The sequence below is a fragment of the Mesoplodon mirus genome (genome assembly GCF_964341445.2).
Source record: "Mesoplodon mirus genome assembly, chromosome: 11".
In the NCBI taxonomy this organism is placed as follows: Eukaryota; Metazoa; Chordata; class Mammalia; order Artiodactyla; family Ziphiidae; genus Mesoplodon; species Mesoplodon mirus.
In genome coordinates, this window is record NC_138987.1 from 11,562,185 (window position 1) to 11,584,392 (window position 22,208).

A 22,208-nucleotide genomic window follows, 5' to 3' on the forward strand; every position below is an offset into this window, starting at 1 on the left:
GCCACCACATCCACACGCCACCGCATTCCAGAAAGAAAGAAAAGGCCACGAGTTCGTGAGCGCCGAGAGCCCCCGGACGCCGAGCTCCTCGGGATTGGAAGGAGAAGCGGCCCCTCTACCACGGCCATCCCAGCTAATAGCTGCCCACGTACCCGGCTTCTTGGGCTTCGGATTAATGTGGAGCTTCCACGTAAACGACTTACGGATGAAGTAAAAGCCCTTTAGAGCAGTACTTCCTTTCAAGTTCGTAAGACGCCTCTAAATCTTTCTGGTAGTGAGTGGCCGGCGTGGGGGTGGGGTGGGGTGGGGTGGGGACCGGGTGCCGGGCGGGCGGCCCGGGAGGGCGCAGAGAGCGGGGAGTGGAGGGTTAACTGCTTTGCGATCTCACCGAGCTCTTCCGAAATGCCAGTCCACTGTTGCGGCGGCAATGTTTCTGGGTGTCGTGGCCTCATCCCTGCTGGCATTTGTCTGAAATGGAGCTGTCTGTCTAACCTAGGCCTGGACGCGCCCTTCCCGGGTAAGTGGGGGAAGATGGGGGTGGGGTGGGGGCGGAGGGGAGTCCGGGGTGGAGTTAGTCGCCTGCCTATTTTCATATTCATTAGAACTGGGAGGTTGCCCGAGGAGCCCAGCTGAGTTTCAAGATATAAAAGCAACTTCGGGTGCCCCCTTTCCAGCCGGGACGTCTTAAAGGGCTCGGAGCCGGGCAGCTCCCCGCGCCGCAGCGCCTGCTTCCCCTGCGCTCCTCTCTGGCCCTCCCTCCTCCCGCCCCCTCGCTCCCTCCCCCAGCGCGCTCCAGCCTCCGAGCTCCAGTAGCTCCGAGACAGCCTTCCAGGATTATGGAGTTTCTGAGCGAGAAGTTTGCCCTCAAGAGCCCACCGAGTAAAAACAGTAACTTTTACATGGGCGCAGGAGGCGCGTTGGAGCACGTTATGGAGACGCTGGACAATGAGTCCTTTTACAGCAAAGCGTCGGCGGGCAAATGCGTGCAGGCCTTCGGGCCCCTGCCCCGCGCCGAGCATCACGTGCGCCTGGAGAGGACCTCGCCCTGTCAGGACGGCAGCGGTGAGTCCACTGCTCCAGCCGGGGTCGCGGAAGCCCACCCGCAAATCCAGAGTGCGGGGAGTGGTCGGGACAGGGAGGGAGGGAGGGAAGAAGGAAGGAAAAAAGGAAGGAAGGAAAGGAGGGAGGGGAGCGAGAGAGCTGGAGGGCGGAGGAAGGCAGTGGAACGGTGCTTATTTTAGGAAGCGGAGTTTTGGCTGCTGCAGACTTTGGGGGGAGCCAAGGAAGGAACCCGCACCCGGTTGCCTCCGCGCGGTTCTCCTTTCGCTGTCCTCCACGGGTCCTGGAGTCCCTTATCCAGGACCCCGGCGTAAACTGATAGGGCGCTAAATAGAGAGTAATTGAGTCAAGACAGCGCGCTTCCTCTGCGAGCCCGCCGCGCTGCCCAGGCAGGAGGAGCTGAAATCCATCACAGCTCGTTAGAGGACGTCACTACCGTCACGAATAAGAAAACTGTTTTTTACTTTTCAAGACGCAACGATATTTTTCTTTGTGAAGGTAGAGGGTTACTAGGTTAGCTTGTGGGGGTCTGTGATTTCTACTTCTTTGGGTTTGCGATACAACAACATACATTTTTGTTAAACGCCAAATCACTTTAAATAGCTTCGGGCAAAGAATCTTCAATATAATCACTCACTCCCGAATTCTGCATTGTCTATTTTTCTGACTCCACGTAGAAGTCACCTAAGAAGACTTTCGGAATGCTTCTGGATGAAATCTTTAACTTTGGATGGCCAAGTATCTCAAAGTCAAAATGTTATCAAAACAAACCATCTATCTTTTCTATCTTGTAACCCAATACAAACCTATTTTTTTAGATCGCGACAGCTAAAAAGTTTACAATTCCAAGAGGACTTTCCCTTATCATTGTATATATTCCACAGTTAAGCTGTAAGGAGCGGGCTGTTTTAAAATAACAAACGAATTAAGTGTGAAATATTTACAGCAAGCCTGCCGCCCCCTATTCTAATGGTAGTTCAAAATCTGGCAAGGCACCGGCTCATAGAAGCTCCTTTTCTAAATACCTAGTACGCAGCAAGCTTAAAAAAATACGTCGTCGTATATTTTACTTATTTTGTTCAACGTTGCAAGTTACTTTTGACTTGCAAGGTTAAATAAAAAATAAAGGCGCAAACAATAGAGAAAATCAGTTAAATCTCAGTCATTTATTTAGGAAGACGCAAAGTTTTTTTATTTTAATACAGTGAAGTTTTGGCTTTCTGGCTGTATTTCACATTGCAATATTTTAATTTTGGAATTTATAGAGGTATACATAAAGTTATTTCTATGGACAGGATTTTTTTTTAAATGGTTCTGAAATGTCCTCTGTTGACAGCTGGATACGACTCAATCATAATTTTTATTTAAATTGTCGGGATTCCAAAAATAAGAGACATAGGTGATTTTTGAATGCTTTATCAAGTTTTTAAAGAACATAATACCATTAGGATGGATTTTAATAGGAAAGTATTTAAGTAAGATAAATGTAGGCAACAAGCAGTCCGCTAAAGTTAGGAAGGTTCCTGTCTTTCTCCTGAGATGCCCTTACCCTCACGCCTGCTTCCCCTCCCCCATCCCTAATTACCGCAGTTCCCCATTTAACTCTGCCCGCGGAGACAAAACCGTATTGTTTGTTAATGTCCAGGCTCTTCTTTCTGTTTAGTTTTACATCACATCTTTTTTTGCCTAAATACTCTTCCGTTTTTAAGTTAACTCGGTACTAGAGTTCAATGCATTTATATAATGATTAAAGCAGTTGTAAAAATACATCATGAGAGAATTTTAAAATAGACAAAAACGAAAAAAGTATAACAGTTCATTGGAAATCATTGTTGTGGCAGGGCTGACTTAAGAAAAATGCTTCCCGTTGCATTATGTGCCTCCATTACATTTGTGTGTGTGTGTGGCACCATATGATACATTTTCGTTTTATATCATACTGCCAAGCATGCACTCAAATCTGGAGGAAATCACTAAAATTAAAGCACCACTAAACAGAATGCCAGATGACATCCTTTGTAATCTTTTAATAGATGTTTTAATTTCTGTGCTTTACTAGAGGGAAGAGTAGAGCTTTCTGTCTTAAAACATGTTTCATGAGTTAAGCATAAATTTGACAAATTTAGAAAGAACTGCAAATGAGTTTTTAAGCTAAAGAAGTCTACCTAAATCTTATTATTTTCTGTAGGAAACATACACAGAAACTGATGGAAAATTCATTTTTAAACTTAGTAGGTCGCTTTTTGAAATAAAAATTTAAATGCAGACATGATATACAGTTGAAATATTGGAAATATAATAGGAAACAATACCATATCTTAAATCTATAGTTCATAGGTTTTGTGTGGAGGAGAAACATAACTTTTGAAAAGAGTTTGGATTTTGGTTTACAGATCGTATTTAAAATTGAAATATCCTTTTTGAGCCATGTTAGTAGCTTACTTTTGTCTGCTGTGAATAAATAAGACATATTAAATTTGACGCACCTAGATTTTTTTAAACTAGAGCGTCTTTTAATTTGACTAATTTGATTATAAATTATGTGCATAAACATTACATTAATCCTGGAAAATAGAACTGTGTGTTTTGACAAATTATATGAGTTCCATGTACACATTTTTAGATGATTCTAAACCTGCCCAAAGTGAATTAATAATGTGATGATCAAATTAATACTGGCGCAATAAATCATAATGGACCGCTTGCCTGATGCTCTAAATTACTTCAGCTTAAGTCCTTCATCCATATGTTTGCAATCCTGAGAACTGTTGTTTTCCCCCTTTGGGTACAGTGAACTATGGGATCACTAAAGTAGAAGGACAGCCTCTTCACACCGAACTAAATAGAGCTATGGACAACTGTAACAGTCTCCGGATGTCTCCCGTGAAAGGGATGCCAGAGAAGGGAGAACTGGATGAACTTGGGGATAAATGTGACAGCAATGTATCCAGCAGTAAGAAACGGAGACACCGAACCACCTTTACCAGCTTGCAGCTGGAGGAGCTGGAAAAGGTCTTTCAGAAAACCCATTACCCGGATGTATACGTCAGAGAACAGCTTGCTCTGAGGACTGAGCTGACTGAGGCCAGGGTCCAGGTAGGAGCCAGATGAAGGCTTGGGTGTATATGTGTTTGGAGGGCGGAGCTGGAGGGGGGATAGTGTTTGATCCATAGTTGTGTTTTACTACAAAGGAAGAAACTGATTCTCCTACTGAAGATATAGAACAGTGTAGTATGTAAGTGTAGCATGTAAGTCTACTAAAGTTACTTTTTACTTGCAAAGGATTTGACAGCTCAAACACAAGTATAAAAGAAAAGAACACTTGAATAATTACATAGGCATAAAAACTAATGATTATTTTAAAAGAACAGAAAATGAACAGATTTCTGATTTCAAAAAGTGATTTTTAAAGGACAAAAAAGTAGTCATAGCTATCCAATCTAGTAATCCATGTATTTTATTTTTCTATTTTATCAGCCGTTGAATTTCTTTTGGGGTTATATACCCTATATTGGTAACTTATTTGTATAGTGGTCCATAAGTCTATAATTTTACTGAGGTTGGGGTTATAATAAAACAAGGAAAAATGAAACAATCTCACAAACTCCCAGTTGTTATGTATACCATAAACTATTTTCACTATACATAATTAAAGAAAGATCATATAGCTCATCTACAATTTTCTAGCCCCAGGAATTGCCAGTACATGCCATTCCATTATAATTTTTAAAATCTAGATAACTTATATGATTTTTGCAGAGGCAATAGGAATAATAATCTTAAAGTAATTTTTAAATATATAAATTCAGTTAAATTATATCTATATGTTATATTCAAATGATCAAATTGGATGATTCAATATACTAAATTTCTTAATAATTTGAAAAAAAAATTTTAAATACTGGGTAAAATTCTACCTCCTAAGTGTATTTTATTTTTACTAGCCTTGATATTCTTAACTATATTTTATTAGTTCCTAAGTAACAATAATTCAGGAGAATAATCTTTTTCTTTGTGCGTGTTTTTACTACTCCAAATAAAATAATTTGAATTTTGCAATTCCCATAAACCACTAGAATAGAGAAATAAATAAAAAAATTTTTTCTGAGTGGAGTAATAGTATTCCTTCTGAAGATTGAGCCCTTGTAAGGCCCTTATACATCAGTAAAGACAACATCTGGTGGTGCAGGAATACCAAGCAGCAGATTTTTGCTTTAGTTTGTGGGGACAAATGGTTACTTTATCTTAGTTCAGGAAGTAAATGTATAGAAAGTCAACACTAAGGAAGAATTTTAGAACTGTCAAGTGTTAACACAAACCCCCCACATGTGTGTTTTTTGGTCTTGTGTTCATATATGTAAATTAGCTATACGTGTAACCATAGAAAAATGTGTTTACACACACACAGTGATCAGCTGTGCACAAAGCATGTTTTCCCCTTATCATTTCACCAAGTTCTGATTAATTTTTGCCTAAGAACATGCACAGAGAGCCAGCCTGAACCTAATTTACTCAGATGGTTCTCTTTTCTGCTTTTCACATCAGAGTGGTAATTGGCACCCATTTTAAGGAGATTGTCAAGGTCTTTTTCTCAGTAAAAAAGCCCTCATTACTAAATTCCCTCAATATGCTCCTGCTGTGGAGAGAGCAAGAAAGTGTGTTCTGTTTTGTTGTTGATGTTGTCTTAAGCCCTGAATATAGTGGATAATACACACTTCCCAGCAGTGTTCTAAGAAACCATCTGAACAGGTAGCTGTCCTTGCCTTCTTTTAATTGCTGAAAACTCTTCAAAGTGCCGTCTTAAATTTGCAATACATGCTCACGCACCAAACTGAGTATTAATATGTCTCCATAAGTGTGAAGGTAAAGATATATAAAATATTAGAATTGAATATGAAAAAGAGTAAAAATTTCAAATAAATTTTAATGAAAGGCTTTTTACAATTTGCATTTTTATACTGCATTTCCAGCTTCTTTCCTAAGTATTTTATATTCTGAATATAGTTCTGTAAAGACTAAAGAGCTTCCTGAAAGCTGCTTATGTAAATTATACATATTGAATATAATTTTCTGTATAGAGAGCTGTATTAAAGAGAGCTTTAATACCTTAAAATATTAAAATGATGATTCTGGAAAGCTACAAGTGTGAATTAGTTAATATTTAACCCTCTGAGGAAGATAGGTGTTATAATGGATATTTCATCTATGCAATTCATCAGAGAGATTTGGAAGGCAGTTTAGTGACCCTGTAGAGGCCGTACTGACTCACAGGCTTTCTTGACAGTTGATTATGTCTGCCCTGTTTCTTTTTTTAATTTATATTACCCATAAGTCTTTTAAATTAGATAAATGATTTTGAAGATTTTATGAGCATTTTCTATAAGAGAAAATAAGTAAGTGGTGTCATTTACATAATAAACAATTTGTATATTTTAAAACCATAGTTCAGCTTCAGACGATACCATTTTACCCGAAGTCTTTATCATAATCAATATAATATATAATCCTAATGGTTTTTATTTCTAAATAATCATGATATTTCTGCTGATGCCATATGTTTTAGATATAATCTTTATGTTTACATTTTTCTAAGTTTTTCTAAGTCTGGGTACAACCCAGAAGAGCCAATTGTTTTGACAGACCCAGATATTAATTTGGTTATAGATTGGCTGGGTTAATGTTATATACATAGCCCCAAACTAAAAAGTTATGAATGTCTTCCAGACTTGCAGCATTCTCTGAGAGAGGGATTATTATCTGTGATAATTTGAAAATATAAGGAATCTTCACGGTCATATAATCTAATTCTTTTTTTATTTTCTGTAAATGAAAAAAACAGAGGCTCAGACGTATTAAATAAATTTTTGAAAATGTCTTGTCTCTTTGTATTAAATTATATTGCCTCATGGACTTGGCACTTGTCAGGGTAAAATAGAAAGTAAAATTTGTGGATCCTTTTCTAATATAAAAAAATTCCCTTTTTAGTAATTATGTTGACCTGGTTTACCTCTCTAATTTGAAGTCTTTGAACATCATATTTGCATTGTCAACTATTCCTTGCCTAAAATTCTACTTTTTAAAAAAATTAGGTTTGGTTTCAAAATCGAAGGGCCAAGTGGAGAAAAAGAGAACGTTATGGCCAAATCCAGCAAGCTAAAAGCCATTTTGCTGCCACCTATGACATATCAGTTTTGCCAAGGACTGACAGCTATCCACAGGTATGGTAAACTGCACAGAACACTGAGAGGCATAGGTGTGGTTTGTATATGCTTAAAAGGGCTAGTATAAGCTTTATTATATCTAATAGCCAAGAATGAAAATTTTAATCTCCAAAAGAATTTTTCCATGTTTGTTAGATTTTTATTTTACTAAACTATTTATTTATTTATTGTAATTTATTTTTCTAGAGCCATTCATTTCAAACTGTTTCAGGGTCTCTTCTTTGGTATACATTGAAACAACTTAAGTAGCATCGTTCAGTAGTATGTCTTTTAATTACTCACTCCCTTTGTTAACTTTTCAAATGCATAACGCATTGCTTGGCATGCTATCTCTGCGGCTGTTGTTTTATGAACCATACCATAACCTGGTGTCACGTGTGGCCTGTGACACCTCCAGTTTCACTGAAAACCATCTTTTTTTCAGTTTTAAGTTCCACTTAAAACTATGTTGTCTTTTCAGCTTTGAATTTGCTCATTGTTTCAAGGAAACATTTGGCCCTTTGTGACATAAAACATATATAGAACTAGTACTGGACATAATTTTTTGAATGTATCATGTTAAGAAAGACTTCTTTTATAATGGGAGCTCTCATCTCATTTCAAAGAATATTTAGAAATTCTTTTTCCTCTAATTTTTCCTTTTAATTTAGAGAGGGTTTTTTTTCATACTTTGTAATTCACAGAAATAAATTTTGTCTTTCTAATGGGTATTACTTTTTCCTAATACTGAATTATAATATTCAAAATTGTATTTGATACATGATAAAGGACATGTGTATTATAAGGAACTTTTAAACCATCTGTTATTTCATTCCTGATTGTTTAATGATATGCATTATAAGAGACTACTTTGAAAACAAATATGTAACATATATGCTGGTAGAATACCTTGATAGTCCAGTAAACAAATCATCACAGCCCTGAACTTAAGGGTATTCGTTTTCTTTAACTGTATATTCATACCCTGTGAACATGAATTCAGTCCTTTAATTTCATGCTATCTTTGTGTTCTTGTGCCTTTCATGAGTTTTTAAAAACCTATTTTGAGAACTTCATTCCTCCAGATAAATCCACCAAATTTATTAATGTAATATTATATGCAAACAAGAGCCTTAGAGATCACCTAGTTCAATTCCTTCATTTTAGAAGTCAGGAAACCAGACCCAGATGAGGTAAAAAAAAAATTGGTCTGTGATCACACAAATGGTTCCTTACAGGGTAGTCTATAAAAGACTGTTACAGCTAAGCCTTGCCACTGCAGTTTGCCAGAAGACCAACATTATGGGTACCTTTTGAATACATGCCCATACCTACCTTAAGAAGAATTTTGTTTCTTTCACTTTAAAATTTTTATCTTAAAGTAGCTCCTTTATATTTTCTCCTATTTTAAAAGCATGTATATACTCCTGGTTATTTAACATCACAGGGCTAATGAAATTTTATTCACCAAATATTTTGAGTGTCCTAGTTGAGTTCTAAACAAAGTGCTGTGAGGATGTTTGTCCTCGAGGCTACAAGCGCCATGAGATCAGGCACTGCTATTTTCCTAGCTGTTAACACGACTGTAGCCCTTACTGTCAGGCACTGTTCTAACTAGGTTACGTATATTAACTCATTTAATCCTTACAACAACCTTATGCAGTAGGTGTTATTGATTATTCCCATTTTTCTTATGAGGAAACTGAGGCACAGAGAGGTGAGGTATTTACTCACTTTCATTAGTGGTAGTGAACCCATATTTGAGAGAGCCAATCTAGCTCTCAAGGGCAAGATCCTAACTCTCACAATAGACTGTCTCTCCCAGTGAATATGTTTGAATGATTGAATGATTAACTAATACCAAAGGAGCATAAGGCTTAAGTTGCATTATTCAAATTGCAGTTTAGTTCAGGGGAGCAGAGAATGTTCTCACAACCAGTGAAATAACAATTAAAAAAATAACGGAGATGGCATATGCTGCATATAATTTTGAACTACTTGACTGTTGGTGACTTTAGAAATAATAAAGTCACAAATTATGAACTCTTTTCAAATGGACTCTAAACAGTCTTACTGATATGTCCCACAACACTTGACTGTGATGTATCTTTTTTTCACCTTATTATTTCAATATTCATTCCTTTCCTTGTTACCATTTCTATTTGCCACTTTTCTGCTCCTTGCTTTTGGTTGCCTTATCTCTAACCCCCCCTTTCTTCTTTAGTATATCATAAAACGTGTAGAATAGTGCCTGGACCAATTAAGCTCTATACAAAAGCTTAATATAACAATATAACTAGTCACCCTTTTTTCCTAAAATTATCTTGCTTCTATGTTATTGTGCCTCATAGCTTGTGACATTAACGACCAGCAGAATGAGGTCACCTAGTAGCTCAGGCAGGAAAGGAAATGGTAAAATCAAACTATACATTTGATAGTCTTTTTCACGCCAACAAAGGATAAATTAAAAAAAAATTCCCCTCACAGATAACAGAATTTTGCACTAATTCTTCTTGTGGCTTCTCCATAACTTATATACGTTGGTTATACCACCTCATAATTTAAGTATGGGAATGCAGAGATCATATGTTGAAGTTATTTTGACAGTGCAATTCATTAACAATGATAAAAATCAATACTGATGAATCCACACTACTTTTCTGTATTGGTAAGTCGTTTAATGTTTGGTTACCAAAAATTCTGAAATCAAGCATCTCCCACTCCCCACTGTAGGTATTGGATAAAGTCAGGGGAAAATTCCATTTTAACTTAAAGATATATGGTTGACATTTTTTAGTTTGTTTGAAAAAAATAATTATGCAAAAATCATGTCTCCCAAGACTCAGCCTAAGGAAACTTTTTTTTTTTTATCATGTGGCTTAAAAATAGAAGTTTATAATGGGAAAAATAGGAACTGAAATAGAGCCTAACCAACTCAGTGCAGTAAGACACTGAACTTGGTTACTGTTACTAATTACAGAAAAAAAATTATTAATTACAAAATGTTGGAACTAGAAAATGTTGGCAGCAGGACAAAAATAAAGAATTAGAAATTTGGCAGGGAAACAAAAGCATACACAGAAATACATCAAAACCAGAAATGGTTTACAAAATGATCTCCTTAAGCCTGCTCATAATAATAAGCCTGTGAATCATAATCTTACCTAGCATAAAGGTATCTGTATATAACATATACTGTTTATTTGTGAATAGTAATTAATATTTTCTAAAATGTTCTAAATACTTTGTTTCCACCGGTCTTCATTACACTATAGTAACAACAGCTGTAACAATAAAAATAGTAACTACCAGTTGAGGCTTATTTTAAACCAGGCTTCCTTCTTATAGCCATTAACTCATTGAATTTGAGCCCAAGTTTCTTGAGTTCAGGAGTCCCAGGCTTTTTATGCAACATTACGTTGGATTCTCCCTAATCCAACACGAAGTGTTGAAATAGTTCAATTTTGACCCTAAAGCATTGCATTACTTTGGTGAGGAAAAATGCTTTCATTTTTTAAATTTGTAAAATAATAATGTAAAACATTTTAAAAATGTAGATACTTCTTAGACTGTTTCAGATATTCTTTTTCTTAAACTTACTCATATGTGATGGCAAGCAAACAAAGTGAGTGCTGTGATGTCAGTAGTAATATACTCTAAAGGTAGTGTATTTTGATGTAGTGAAAAGCTGTTATTTTTTAAAGCTCTATTCTGGGTCACAATATCAGTTGCCATTTGTCAACACTGTACAGCTAAATTAAATTACTTGATATTATCCAACACGTGGTATTTTAGAAAAGAGTCTCCTTGCTTGTGCTAAGTCTGTTTCCCTCTATCTTGAATTCCCTTCCCTTCACCTAAACCATATTTCTTCCATGAAGCCTCCTCTCAATTTTCCCTCAATCAACGCATCACTTTCTCATTGACATTGTGGTGGCTTGTGTAAAATGTCTCCCACACATTTAGGATGTAAAGTATTTAAAAGATGATTCAGTTCTTATTCACGTTTGTATCACCACAGTATTAAGCAAATTATGTATACACTGAATAGATGTGAAAAAAAAATACTGGTTCACTTCACTATTCAGGAGTACATTATAAAACAAAAACTAGTCTATTTTTAATAAAACAGATGGTTTCTGAATCTCTGATATTAACCAGCTCTGTGGTCTTAATCAATTAACTTTTCCTCTTTGAAAAGAATATACTAGAAAGATTTTGTAGACCCCTTTCAGCTTAATTTGTTTTTCTTGCGGAGTTATTTGCATTTTATCAAACAAATATATGCCAGGTATTGTTTTAGGCACAGAGGTTATACAAATGATCCAGACAAAATCTCCTGCTTTGTGGACAGATTACAAACTAGATATTACAAATTCTGCAAACACTTCTTGATGCAAACTAGACCCAGCAAACCAAACCAATTAGAGACCTACATAATTTTGTCCTTGAGTTTAAGAAGCAAGCACATACCTATCAACATTAGATTCTAACTTGTTTCTAATTTATCAAAACCAAAGGTTTTTTTTTTTTTTTTTTGCGGTACGCGGGCCTCTCACTGTTGTGGCCTCTCCCGTTGCGGAGCACAGGCTCCGGACGCGCAGGCTCAGCGGCCATGGCTCACGGGCCCAGCCGCTCCGCGGCACGTGGGATCTTCCCGGACCGGGGCACGAACCCGTGTCCCCTGCACCGGCAGGCGGACTCTCAACCACTGCGTCACCAGGGAAGCCCAAAACCGAAGCATTTTAAAAATAATTAATTTTAGTGAATAAAGTATTTTCTGTTAAGTTATACACATTTTCTAGGAGATTATAGCAGCCTTGAGTCTTAAAAGAAGAACTAATTTCATGCCATTAGGTTTAGTTTGGATTAAAAGTACACTAACTTTATCACTTACTAGCTGAGTAACTTTGGGTAAGTCTCCGGACTTCCTTGATCTTCAGAGTCTTTATTTGTAAGATTGAGGTATTGTTGGTGCTAGAGTCGGCGGTCTTAGTGGTGTAGATGATGATGATGATGATGGTGATGATGATGATACTTTTTCTGTTATGGAGAGGATTAAAGTGATTTCTAAACAGTCTTTGCAGCTAAATCTTGGGATTTGGGATGGGCCATGGATTAATGTATGACTGTGGGCTGCACAATTAGGGAGTTGTGGATTCAAATCCTGGCTCTGCCACTTAATAGATTTTTAGAACTTTGGCAAATAAATTAACCTCTAGGAACGTTTCTCTTCATTTATAAAATGGTGATACAAGTTCATATGTTATTCGTGAGGATTAAACAAAATAGTTTATGCAGAGTTCTTAGGATATTGCCTAGTACATAATGAGTGCTCAATAGTCATGGTTCTATGATAGCCATTAATCATTATTAAGTTTTTTCTGCAGTAGAGAGGTAGCTAAGTGGTTTGAATTTTCCCTTATGTTGTATCATTTAAGCTCATCCAATCTGTGAGTAAATTTACTATTTGGGAATCTAGAGAAAGATCAAATTCAGTTAAATACACTTTCTTCTTTAAATTAGGATGAACAAATATGGTAGCTTTAGGAAAATTTGAGTATATTCTTAATCCACCAAAATTATTTTATCATGAGGAAAATATTTTCATCAAAAATTTCGAAAAAAGGGTTGAAGGTTTTTCCCACCAAAATTTTCAATGAGGTTTTATTTAGTATATATTGAGAATCATAATTAAATCTATATATTCCAAATGCACTAAAGGACCCATGCAGTATTTTTGCTTTCTGTTGTTTAATTGATGACTTTATAAATATATGCCACTTGGAGTTTGAACATACCAAGAGTTGGATTCAAGTTATAGATAATTTGTAGTAACTGGAGTAATTTTAAAAAACAGATGAAAGCTGTATAATATTTCTAGTTTAACAATTCTATTTCAAACATTGTTATTATACAACTTTTAAAAGGAAATGTTAAAATTTCTGTAAAATAGTGATTTGAAGATATTGTTCACCCTACTTTCTTCTCTCACAAGTATCTGTCCTAATCTTAAAGTTTACCTTTGCTTAAGCTAAATAAGGAATATGAAACTTGTTTCCATTTACCACCATGGTTTAGTGATTTAAAGGTATCTGGAGCAGGTTTTGTTTTTTTGTTTTTGTTTTTTTTTCTGGAGCAGTTTTTACCTTTAGAAAAAGTATCACATTTTTATCAGTATTATTTCTATTTTTCCCAGATATCTGAAGTAAACAAAGATCCCAAGATCTTTAAAAAATGTTAATAATATAGCTATACTTGATGCATTGTGTAATGAACAGTCTCATAGCTGTCAAACAACAAATAAGATGGTCATATATATTGTGATACAATAAAACTTCCCTCATGATGTATGGAGGGACAAAAATGTTAACAGCACCAGGTCAGCAGGTCATAGTGATATTGTACAATTTCTCACTGATTATAAGCACAAATATTTAATATTATAGAAGGACATAATTTATTCAAATTAATATAATTTTTACAATGGATAAAGTTGCTAATTTAATTAAATATATGCATATATATTTTATATAAACACATATAAAGACTATTTCACATATATGTGTATGTTAAAACTAAGTTATGTATAGTAGGAGTTAGATTTTGTTAGTATCAGGTAAAGGTGCAGCTAGACACAGACAGTGAATAATTCTTTTATTTTGTTGAAAGTACAGGTTCTTTAAAGAGGTAAAGAATATCCTCCAAAAGAAGTAAAGTGCATTCATGTTGTTGACTATGAAAATAGATTTATTTTTTTAATGTAATATTCAAATTTAATGTGATTTAAAGACTTTACATAGTCGTAATAACTTAGCTTTTTTTTTTTTTTTTTTTGCTTTTAATAAGTGACCACTGTTAAAGCATTGTATTTAACTGAATTGGTCATACATATTTTATATTTTAAGACGAAAGAGTAAATCAATAAATTGAGTAGGTTACCAAAATAAGTAATAAATAAGAAAATAAATTATTGAGAAGTGCCAATGTTGCTCATACATATAAAAACTACCTTATGGGAGAATAGAGAAGAACCAGGGGGGAAATTAAGCATCAAAGTCTGAGAAGTCTGTGAGAACAGACTTGTGGATTAAAACCTACAGTTCAAACCATTATTGTTAGTGTGAACCTCAGGATATATTTTAATCCAGAATTTTATGTGTGCCATATTTATTAAGCCACATGTGTCTGTGGGTTTTCTTTTTTATTCTAAATTATGGAGCATTAAATAGAAAAAAATTTTTGTGCAAATGCACAGTTGAATTAAAAATCACAAAAATAAAATTCAAATTATAGTTAACCCAAATACAAGATGAATATAATTGATAACTTTACTCGGGATTTTAAGAATAAATTCAAATCTCGTACATGACACCATGTGTGACTCTCTGAGATTAAAAATATACTGTGTAATTACTTCAAGTGTTTGCATATTTGATTTACATTTTAAGTTAATAATTCACAAAGAAAACTTAATTTATATTATAATTTTTGTTTCTTATAATTGTAAAGTTTTTAATAGATGAATTGTCATTAAAAATGAATCAGCAATAGTTATCATGCATGTATTAAAATACATGAAAAATAAGGTGACAAATAATTGGAAAATACTTCATATGATAATTGTTGCTGGATAATTATTAAAAAAATAGCAAATCCTAGGTGCTATGATTTTATTCTCTCCTTAAGTGAGTTGATTTGAAAAGTTTCATTTTAAGGCATGTAGGGTGAGATTTCCTATGAATCTTTTTTAAAAAATGATCACAATTAATACAAAATTTGAGAACACATTCAACACTAAAGGAAATGAGAAATGTTCTTAATGCTTCCTCTGTCTTTGACTTGGAGCATATTTCAAATATTATTTGAATAATACAAAATGTAAACACCTTTATATGGTATCATTCTTAAAATTTTCAGATATTAACATTTCTTATGAGACTTAGTGCTTTTAATTTTTGCACTAATGAGATATATACTTTTATTTTTTCTGTATAGCAATTTTCTTCTCAGTTCATTAATCTCATATGACTATTGTATCTAATAGTGATTGTTTTTAACAGAAAAGGCACTCTTTCTTGTTTCAAATCACTGTATACATTTCTAAGATGAAATTTTATTTAAGAACTCAAAGTAGCAATGAATACTTAACATGTGGTCCTTTTCTGATGAATAAATAATTTCTAACCCCTTCAACTTAATAGTACCATGTGTTGAAAACATATATTTTTGGAATTTTTGAAATGTAAATTGATTCCCCCCAAATCTTAGTATTTGTATATTATCTTAAATTTTTTTCATTACAATTCCACCTAATAAGAGGGCACTGATGAAAACATACCCTCATTTCTATCTCAGGTAGTACCTAAACTTGCTCAGATTGATCTTTTCACTGCGTAATTAATTCAAGTTGGGATTTTTTTTTTTCCAGATGCACAAAGTCTCAGTGTGTGTTATTCACTGGTAGCAAATTCACTATTTAGAAAAACACTTATACCCCTTCTCCCTGCCAGCAGCTTACTGATGTAGTTACTAGAAAAGTTAATGGGACCCTAAGTTTAGACAACAGCTAAAAATATCTGCAAGTTACTAAGCATATGATTCTTATTAACATTTTATCCCTCTAAATTTTAAAGGAACAGATATGCTAATAAAGAATGTAATGGTCTCAAAAAATTGAACTGCTTTTGTAAACATTGATGTTTTCATTTTTAAAAGAGACCATATAAGAAATCAGGTAAATTAAATTATATAGTGATAATGTGGTAATAAATCTATATAGTAAGTATTGAATAATATTCAGAGTAGTCAATAAATGTAAACATTCTGTCAAACAGGAAAAACCAAAGTTAACTTTCAGATTTTAATGCAAAGAAGCTATTGCTATAACATCATCACAAATACCTCTTTGTGAATCCCTGATCTCTGTCTTTTTAAAACAACTTTTTAACTCCCGCAGGGAAGTGTTGGGGCTGTGATGTGAGGGTAGCGTGAGGATAGGATAATATGTGTATCCTGGTGTGTGTGTGTGTCTATGTATGACTGTAAATGTAGATGTTGGTGCCTGGTAGAAGCAGTGTATATGTAGAGGAGTAAGGTTAAATAAACTTGTTTTAGTAGAAAAATATTTAGTTGGTTTTAGAGATGCTCTAAAATTAAGGAACAGTTATTACTCATATATTCTCACATTTTTCAGTATTTCTATTAAATCCAGATTAAATTCCATTGGCTAATGTCTCAATAAATACCACTAACAGTAGGATATAGAGTATATACATCAGGAAACTATTTTCTTTTTTTTACACATCATGCTACTTTACAACTAAGGGAAAGACTAATAAACTTACATTAAAAGGTTTTTTAAAAGTTTGAAAAATTCCCCACTACAATAAAATCAGCAAATATATTAGAAATATACACCAAAGTTAGCATACTGAAATTTTCTTTACAGTTTTGGTTATATAAAGAATATGTCTGTATCAAGTTTCCATGGTGAAGGTAAATGATATTTATAATTTCCTATCCATGATTTACCCTATTCAATTTATGACATATATACATCCACAGTGAAGAACTCTTAATATATATGTGTATACTTATATATCACCCCTCTCCTTCCTAGCCATTGCTTTTAATTCCTTGAAAGGAAAGTGAATGTTAAATAAATTTGATTTCAGTTTGGAAAGAGATGAAAAAATCAACTTTCCTCCAAAATTTAAAGTTATGGAATAATTAAGTTTTTACGTGATTAGAAAAACGTTCAAAGTGGAGAGTTCTAAGTCAGCTGAACTTCCATTCATGCTAATGGGAGGTAGTTGGCTAAGTTCCCTGGACAGTGCTTTGAACATACCATCAGAACTTTAAAAAATGCTGTGAACCGCATAAAAACATGGAATATTTTTAGATTATCCACTCCTTTTAAACACAACAAAGAAGAAAAAATGTAAAGGCAAGCAGTCTTTTTTTCTCTTCTCTTTTTTTTTTAAGCACATGTGAAAAAAGGACGTAGACATGATTCAGGAATGCTGTTCTTTGTTGTAAAGCCCTTGAATATTATACAGTTCGAAGCCTACAAAAAATTATTTGGTGTCAGTGAACTAGCCTAAAGCTAGTCTAAAAAAAAGAAAAGTAGTGATCTTATTTAGAAAAAAGTACATTCTTTCATTCCAAAATTTAACAGCAACTACAGTATTTTTAATAAGTCAGAGAGTAAGATTTTTGTATGACTTCTCTGTTGGCAAATATATACGCAGTTTTAGACAATATGTGTCGATTCTAGCACATCGTTTTAAAATGGTCACTTACAAGAATAGAATTGGTGGAGGGATGGAGGAGGCATAGAATGAGCCCACTTGGACAGCAGTAGATTTATTAAACCACAAGCTCAAACGACTTTGTTGTTTAATCAAATATCGCCTTCAAACATTAACAGAAGTAGATGATCTAGAACAAAGATGATACCTGCTGGGTTATCCCTACGGTGATCAGATGACATCTAGATTATATTCTGTTGTCAGTGCTGGATGTTAATAAGGGTGAAGGGTGTTGACAGCCTCTAGCATATCCAGAGGAACGTGACTGGAACGATACCATCTGGAAATCATGTCATATGAGGAATCCTTAGAGGAAGGAGACTTGTGATTGTGTAACAATCGCCTGATGATATTTGAAGGTTTTCCCGTGTAAGAAGGATGCCACTTATTCTGTATCATTTTAAGGGACAGACATAGAAGAGATAGATAGAGAAAGATAACACTCACTTTTTTACAGAGCTCTCCAAAAGGGAATGGAATGTTTTTTTTAAACAGGGTGAGCTTCTTATCACAGTAATTGAACATAATTGAAAATGTACAAGGGTTTTTTTGCATTTGGAAAGAAGCTGGACTTCAATAGCATTTCCTGATCCTAGGTGATTTTAAGAATTACTTATGTGTATTATCATTGCCATTATTTTAGTACAAATCCCCTCAGCCACACCCCCTGCTTAATGAATCAGAATCTCCAGGAAGATGCATCTGTGGTGGATAATAAGTGTTTAACAGAAAAACAAACAAACAAAAAAAAAAAACCCCAAAAAACTGCCTAGGGAAATATAGTCAACAGGGTCTGGCTTTGTAATTTTCATGATTTCTGTTAAGATTGTGTAGTATGGTATTCTAGCATTCAAATCATGAAAAAAATTTTTAGATATATTAGCATAAATTGTCCATAAAGCTTTGATTACATCTGCAAGATGGATCAGTCCAAATTTCATATTCTTAGAGATTTTTCCATTATTTAATAAATGTGTATAAAGGGTTTTTCATATACTGTGTCAGTCCTGGGGATGAGAAAACAGTTGTGAGCGATCATTGGGAATTTTGCTTTCAGAAAGTGGAGTCTATGAACAACCAAAAACTTAGGGTTATTAATAAGTAAATAACAATTTTAACTCATAAGAGTAGTTTTTATGTAATTGTAGCATTTATTAAGATTTCTTGGGCTCAGATTTGACCTCTACCATTGGAGTTATGCCATCTTGGGTGAGACTTTTAAACTCTTTGTTCTATAGTTTTACCGTTTACGAAATGGGGATAGTAAAAGCACATACCTTTTCTGATGTCAAAACGATTAGAAGTCTTCATCATGCTTTTAACATAATGCTTGACACATGGTAATTGACTGATAACTGTTAGCTATCATGAGCGTGATCTTGATCGTCATCATCAGATGTTTTAAACATCCAGAGGGAATGCTTCAGAGGAAGCAAAACCTCAGTTCACTGGGGATATTATTTTTTATGATTTGCATCTAACTTTAATATAGAAACCAACTAGATCCCCAAAGTCTAATGAAAACATGCCAGAAATTTGAAAATCAAAGAAAGGCTGGGAAGAGAGGGGTGATAGAGATCATGGAAACAGGGCATAGCAGTAAAAACATGTGACAGCGTCACTACCCATGAGAATATTTGGGTATCCCCTCAAGTCCAGCTAAAGGATTGATGTGTGTAAATTGCTTTATTAATCTGTTCTGTTCAGAAGACAATTCTATATGTTGTATTTCATGAAAAGTAATGCATTTAACTTGCTTGATCATGTTCAGGTAAGAAGTTTTGATCAAAATAACAATATTTGCTCATGTCGTGGAAAGTGGAGAATTTCTTTTCATTTTATACATAGATTACTGTTAATTCTTTCAGGGGAAAATATTTTAAATTTAAATTCATAGACTTCCTTCCCTGCATTTACTCTCCTTATTTTTTCTTTTTGACTGAGTTGCTAAATATATTTCTATGCATTTGGAATACAAGTAGATGATTTTAATAATAAATTCTAGCAACACTGTGTATAAGTTGAGAGATCCTTTAACAAACATAAAATGTAAATAATCTTTCTCCACCACTATCTTGCCTTGCATTTATTTTTTCAAAAGTAAGCAAGCAAGTTCACTTTCATTTCCTGAAAGCCCTTTTGTCAGACATATGACTGTGGTTTTTGCAGTGTAGCACAATGTTTGATTGAATGTCAGAGGAAAATCACCCAGATCAAGTTAGAAGAGCTAGTTTGACAGACTAATGACATTAACAGCCCCTCCTGTTGGTTTGAGATACATAACTCAGCAGTCACTGGCACCAATCATCATACTTTGGCTAAAGTGGGATACATATACTAGAATGAGCCAAAATTAAAACAGCATAGCCCATGACGATTCAAGGATTCATAATGTATGCAAATCGTGATGGACAGCTAGCTAGATAGCTAGATAGATGTCTATAGGTATCTCTCACAGACTTGACATATTTAAAGCAGCTTAGAAAATATTTATATAAAGAACTATTTTAAAAACTACTAAAATGAGCATCTTGCCAACCACTGAAACACCACCTAAGGGATATTTATTGTTCAGTTTAAAACTGGTTGTGGTCCTTTCTAAGTGACAGAGTAACATCTCTACAGTGTAATCTAGAAGATTCATCAACATATTTTTGGCTATTAATTGAAAATAAGTTGTCTTAAAAAGTGTGGCTTCAGTTTGAGTGTTGTAAGACTATACCAGAGGCTATATGTAGCAGACTGAAATTTCTATGTAAAAATAAATATGAGAAAACAGTTCTTGTATATGTGTTGAAATAATTGATGATTCCGTTCTAATTAAGATTTTAAAAAAGAAAAGAAAGTCAGATGGGATAAACATATATATTGTTGTTGTGTTCTAGTCTAAATCTATTGTAATAATACTGTAAAAGGCATATTAACTTTTAAATTTCATTTTCTAAGGCTGCATCTCTCTGCCATGCTATACCAAGCAACATTTTCCTTTTTTCCCAGCTCCTGCCGTTTATCAGGATTTTCTCCGTGCTTCTCAGTCATGCATGTGATCACTTTTTTTTGCCCTTGTTTAAATAGCTAGTCTAAGATACCTCCTATTTAAAATTCATAGTGTACAAATTCTACTTAATGTTTCTTTCACATGCTAGTAACTTTAGAGAAATTTGTATTTGCTGATAATATTGCACTGAAATGTTTCCTGTAGAGATTTAATGAGATGAGATGTGAATTTCTTGGGCACAAATGATAACCCAGTTTTCAATCTTATATAAGAAGTTATCTAGTACTTTATTTATATTCATATGATATTTTTGCTAATACTTGCATATTTTTCTCAATTGTGCTTTCGTTATCGGGTAATAGTCAAGTTTTAGAATTCTAAGTCTGTTCTACATGTCATACTTCTGCTGCGACCTCACTATATCATATGTAAATCATAGAATAAATGTTTAAAATGTGTGTATAATTGTCCTTTTCACAGAGCTATGTATTCAAGACTATAGGATATGAAAAAAAATGAAACAGTGAACATTTTCCAAAATGAGTTTGATCAAAAATATCTCTAAAGAACAAACAGCCTCGTATCAGCATTGGTTTCCAGCACAAACTACCACATCAAGAGTCCAGATGTGGAATTTAAAAAAACAAATGCAATTGTGTAATTTTGTTTAGAAAGATGAAAACTATATAACTTAAAACCATATTTTTAACCACTTTTCTAAGCACATGAATTGGTCAGGAATCATGACTAAATCTTCCAGATTTCATTTTAAAAATCATGACTATAAAAAGAATACTCAAGATTGACATGTTTTGAGAGTATTTTATGTGGTCAAATATGTGGGTTTTGGCGATCCATTCCAGTATAACAAACTAGAAGAATCTTTCAAATAATTATTTTTCAGTAATTGCTTGATGTGCTCAGAATGAAATTACAGACCACCCAATAGGAGCAAACAATGAACAACTAACAAAACTTCGTAAATACAGTTTCACAAAAGTAAGGGAACAAAAGTGAGAACGCGTAAATGTAATATTTGTTGTTTTATATATTCCAGATTCAGAACAATTTGTGGGCAGGAAATGCGAGTGGTGGTTCTGTGGTCACTTCATGCATGTTACCACGTGACACTTCCTCCTGTATGACACCTTACTCTCACTCGCCTCGGACAGATTCCAGTTACACAGGGTTTTCAAACCACCAGAACCAGTTCAGCCACGTGCCCCTCAACAATTTTTTCACTGACTCTCTTCTTACCGGGGCTACCAATGGACATGCATTTGAAACAAAGCCAGAGTTTGAAAGGAGGTCCTCCAGTATCGCAGTTCTTCGAATGAAAGCCAAGGAGCACACTGCCAATATTTCATGGGCCATGTAACATACAGTACTCTTTTCTTTTTCTCTTAATGACAAAGTAAAACATTCTTATTTCTCATATTTAAAGATACCACAATAAGCTGCTGTGTGTGGAATTGCTAAAGGTCAAGATATACAGTGAGACCAGCTTAAATGAATAGTTGTTATTATTTAACATTAAAATCTAAGAATGAACCTCTGAAAAGACTAAATAGGTTTACCATGCACCCGTCTCCACAAACTCTGTTTTAGTAGTAAGATTTTTTTTCTATTGTACAAGTC

The 22,208-nt window shown here is 34.5% G+C and overlaps 1 protein-coding gene across 1 annotated transcript; it reads left to right on the forward strand.

Annotated features, from left to right (window-relative positions):
• Nucleotides 1-836: 836 nt before the first annotated feature.
• ALX1 (ALX homeobox 1) lies at nt 837-21,987 on the forward strand (the record flags this gene model as incomplete). The annotated part of the gene is made up of 4 exons (XM_082634953.1): nt 837-1,062; nt 3,851-4,155; nt 7,149-7,277; nt 21,628-21,987. 4 exons carry the CDS (start codon nt 837-839, stop codon nt 21,946-21,948), a joined length of 981 nt encoding a protein of 326 aa, XP_082491079.1. The 3' UTR covers nt 21,949-21,987.
• Between the last annotated feature and the right edge of the window lie 221 nt (nt 21,988-22,208).